Here is a 4063-nt window from a genome sequence, read left to right as displayed (position 1 = left end):
GCAGTCTAGAGCACATTTCAACCAACACAACAACACTGGACAAAAGACGGCCGATCGGTCGGCCAATAATCGGTGCATGTGTACGAGGCTTAAGTTGAGGCATTTAGTTGTGGAAAATATATTTTACGTGTCTACGTCATACTATTAATTCTGCTGCTATACATGTTTGTTAGGGACTCAAAAAAATTTGGTAGTATTTTTTATTTCTCGTTCCATAGTCCATAATTTCATACAATTTTATTTTGCATAAAAATATCTGCATAGAGCAAGAATTTCAAGGAATAATACATTGGGTCAGTGTAGTTATATATTATTAATGTATTTTAAATTGGAGGCGCTGTTGTCTAATAATTGATTAAATAATCAATATGGCTGACTTAAATTATAATTTCTGACACAAACAATATGATTCCTTACAAAAACATATACTGTAATTACTAGCCATGATTGGGGAATGAAACATTTTAAAAATGACTGACAGAACTGATCACATGACCCCAGTGATAGAAATAAAACATGACCAATAGAAGAATGAGCATTTCTAATTGGCTTCTCTGGTGGATGGCAGATGGCAGGATGACTATAACAGATGATATATGTCTCTGGGGGTTATCATAGGGGAAATCTGATGTGGATTGTCAGTTTTTCAGCCAAGCATTACATTCAAAAGCAAAATCAAGACACTGGTTTGTACATATTTCAATTGACTATTAATAATTATGCGAAGACCTGTATTTCCAGGACTGAAAACTGCTGACATTAATAAAATCAAGAAAAATGAGGAATAAAAATAACTATCACTAATTATTATTACCATGAAGGAGAACTGACTCTATAATACAAATAATAATATAAACAATTGGAGAATTATTATTGAAATCAGCAGCATTTCCAGGGACAAATCTCAAACTCCGGGGACTGTCCCTGGAATCCAGACACACCTCGCAGTTATCATTGTGTTAGTTAATGAATTACATTTATTATATTTAAAGGGCATCTGTCATGAGAGAATCACGAGGGCTGCCATTGCTAAACTCTCCTTTGGAAAATGCTAGTTCCCTGGCTTTCATGCTAATTTTTTGGCTTTAATACTTTCTCAGTTTCAAGATAAAGTTTTACATCAATGAATAAAATGTGATCATTGTAAGCACCCCTGTTAGTTTAAATGGTTTGTCCCAATCCTCTAACTGCCACTTCTGCTGGACAGATTGGTCTGTTATAGGAAGTTGGGAAATAACAGCAGAACCAACAGGTAAAAGAAGGAAGTTACAGGGGGACTCCAAAAAACAAAGACTGCGGTGTTCATGTCAGTGACAGACGCCATCATATCTGTCATTTTTTATTTTATCTTTACTATCACTTTATATGTTCTTACATTACACACAGCCATCATACTCTCCCAGGAGTCGACATTTCCTCCAATCATTGGCTGATCAATGAACCAATCCCACCTCCCATCCCTGTGATGTCACCAGACTGTGGGCGGGGTTCTAACATCTCCCGCCTCCCCCCACATATCTTTATACAACCTCTCCCTACATATAACCCAGCATGGAGGGGCTCAGTGAAGGTGGTGGTGAAGGTGTGGAGGTGTCGGATCGGGTCACACAGATCATAAAAGGAGATCCGCCCGGCCTCATAATCCAGAAATATCCTGACTCTGTTATTGGAGAGATTGGGGAGTAAAGGGATCCCTTTACTATCATGTATGGCCCAATACTGATTATCATCCCTGTCCAATCCCCAGGACTTCTTATTACATCCAATCAGTGACTGACCCCCTTCCCTGCCTATACTGGGGTAACACATCCCGACTGTCCACCAATCTGACCCCCCAACATCCACATCCCAGTAATGTCCCCCTGAGGAGAAACTCTGACTGCTCATCACCTGAGACCAATCCTCAAATCTCTCTGTTGTTTCTGAGCGATTCTGCTTCTTATCTGACCTGAATACAGTTTTCCTGTCATCTGATATCTGTAGTTTATTATGGGCTGTGTTTCCATCCAGTAATATGTCTGCAGCTCCCTGCATATAGAAGTATACATTTACCTCTGTTATTATATCAGATAAACCTGTGTGTAAGACCCCCGCCACACCCAGACCCCCTCCATCATGGAGGAGTTCCTCATGTCTCTCTCTGTCCTCATTATCTCCATCCTCAGTATCACACAAGTCACCTGTGTCTGATTCCTGTAAGACAGTCAGTGGATCCGTCATGTTACACAACTCCTCAATGTCCGCCATCTTCCTGGACAGCTCCTCCTTCTTTATTTCCAGATCCCGGATGGAGATGGAGATCCGCTCTGCCCTCCCGGAGATCTCCCTCAGGACTCTCTTCTCCAGGTCTTCCAGACGTCTCCTGAGATCTCTAAACAGGGCAGTGACTCTCTCGGTGTCACCAGCTGCTTCTTCTTCTACTTTCCTCCTGTGTTCCTGCAGACTCTGGACTCTTTCCTCCATCTCCTCTCTCTTTGTCAGAAGTTTCTGCAGAACATTCCTCAGTGTCTTCTTCTTCTTCTCAGAAGCTTTATCCAACATCTCCACCTGGTGTCCCCGATGTTCTCCGGCCAAACTGCAGGACACACAGATACAAATCTCATCCTCAGTGCAGAAATACTTCAACACTTCCTTATGGACGGAGCATTTCTGGCTCTCCATGGACAAGGTGGGGTCACATAAGATGTGTTCTGGGGACTTTTTGTGGACTCTCAGGTGTTTATCACATAGAGAAACCTCACAGTGTAGACAGGATCTAACAGCAGGTACAGGAGAGTCCACACAGTAAGTACAGAAGACCCGGAACTGCTCTGGATTTGGCTGAGCAGACAGGAAAGTCTCTGCTATGTTACGTAGTTTCATGTTCTTCTGCAGTGCAGGACGATCCGGAAAATTCTCTCTGCATTCAGGACAGGAATATCCTCCAGACCCCCCCTGTGTATCCAGCACACGATCCATACAGACCCGGCAGAAGTTGTGTCCACATCTCAGGGTTACAGGATCTGTATAAATGTTCAGACAGACGGAACATTCCAGCTCAGCTCTCAGATCTGCAGACGCCATCGCTGACAGCAGAAGAGAAATGAAATGAAAGTCTCTGGGCTCGGTTACAACTCGTCTGCACAGGGCGAGGCTGAGCTCAGCTCTCAGCTTACTTATTCAGGAATCTTGTGATGTCAGAATAAGACACGCCCCCATGATTGTTTATATTTACACTCTGATTGGGACTCTGATGTAAAGGGGCACTGTAATTTCGACTCTGATGTAAAGGGGCACTCTGTTGGGGACACCTGATGTAAATAGGCACTTTCATGGGGATCTCTGATGGGGACCCTGATGTAAAGGGGCACTCTGATGGGGGTCTGGTGTAAGGGGGCACTCTGATGTAAAGGGGCACTCTGTTGGGGACTCTGATGTAAAGGGGCACTCTGATGGAGACTCTGATATAAGGGGGCACTCTGATTTGGACTCCTGATGTAAGGGGGCACTCTGATGGGGACAGTCACACCTGTTGTAAAGGGGCTCTCTGATGGGGACACCTGATGTAAGGGGGCACTCTGCTAGGGACACATGATGTAAGGGGACACTCTGATGGGAACTCTGATGTAAAGTGGCACTCTGATGGGGACTCTGATGTAAGAGGTCAAACGATATCAAAAGTCCCAACTGGCTTTTTTGCCCCTCTTTTTTCGTTAAGAGGTCAAACAGATGGGGACAACTGATGTAAGGGGGCACTCTGATGGGGGACACCTGATGTAAGGGGGCACACTGATGGGGACACTGATGTAAAGGGGCACTCTTATGGGGACACTGATGTAAGGGGGCACTCTGATGGGGACACTTGATGTAAAGGGGCACTCTTATGGGGACACTGATGTAGAGGGCCACTCTAATGGGGACACTGATGTAAGGAGACACTGTGAATTGAACTCTGATGTAAAGGTGCACTCTGATGGGGACACCTGATGTAAATGAGCACTCTGATGGGGACTTTGATGTAAAGGGGCACTCTGATGGGGACACCTGATGTAAAGGGGCACTCTGATGGGGACACCTGATGTAA

General features: G+C 44.3%; 1 protein-coding gene across 1 annotated transcript; it reads right to left on the bottom strand.

Annotated features, from left to right (window-relative positions):
- Positions 1 to 1422: 1422 nt before the first annotated feature.
- LOC309553097 (E3 ubiquitin-protein ligase TRIM39-like) lies at positions 1423 to 3075 on the bottom strand (the record flags this gene model as incomplete). The annotated part of the gene is made up of 1 exon (XM_082253995.1): positions 1423 to 3075. The coding sequence occupies exon 1, from the start codon at positions 3061 to 3063 to the stop codon at positions 1423 to 1425; it is 1641 nt and encodes a 546-aa protein (XP_082110121.1). The 5' UTR covers positions 3064 to 3075.
- Positions 3076 to 4063: the final 988 nt, after the last annotated feature.

The sequence above is a fragment of the Pelophylax lessonae genome (genome assembly GCF_965119305.1).
Source record: "Pelophylax lessonae genome assembly, chromosome: 4".
NCBI classification, from domain to species: domain Eukaryota; kingdom Metazoa; phylum Chordata; class Amphibia; order Anura; family Ranidae; genus Pelophylax; species Pelophylax lessonae.
The sequence above is the reverse complement of the archived record's forward strand: the minus strand, read 5'-3'. Positions and strand labels throughout refer to the sequence as shown.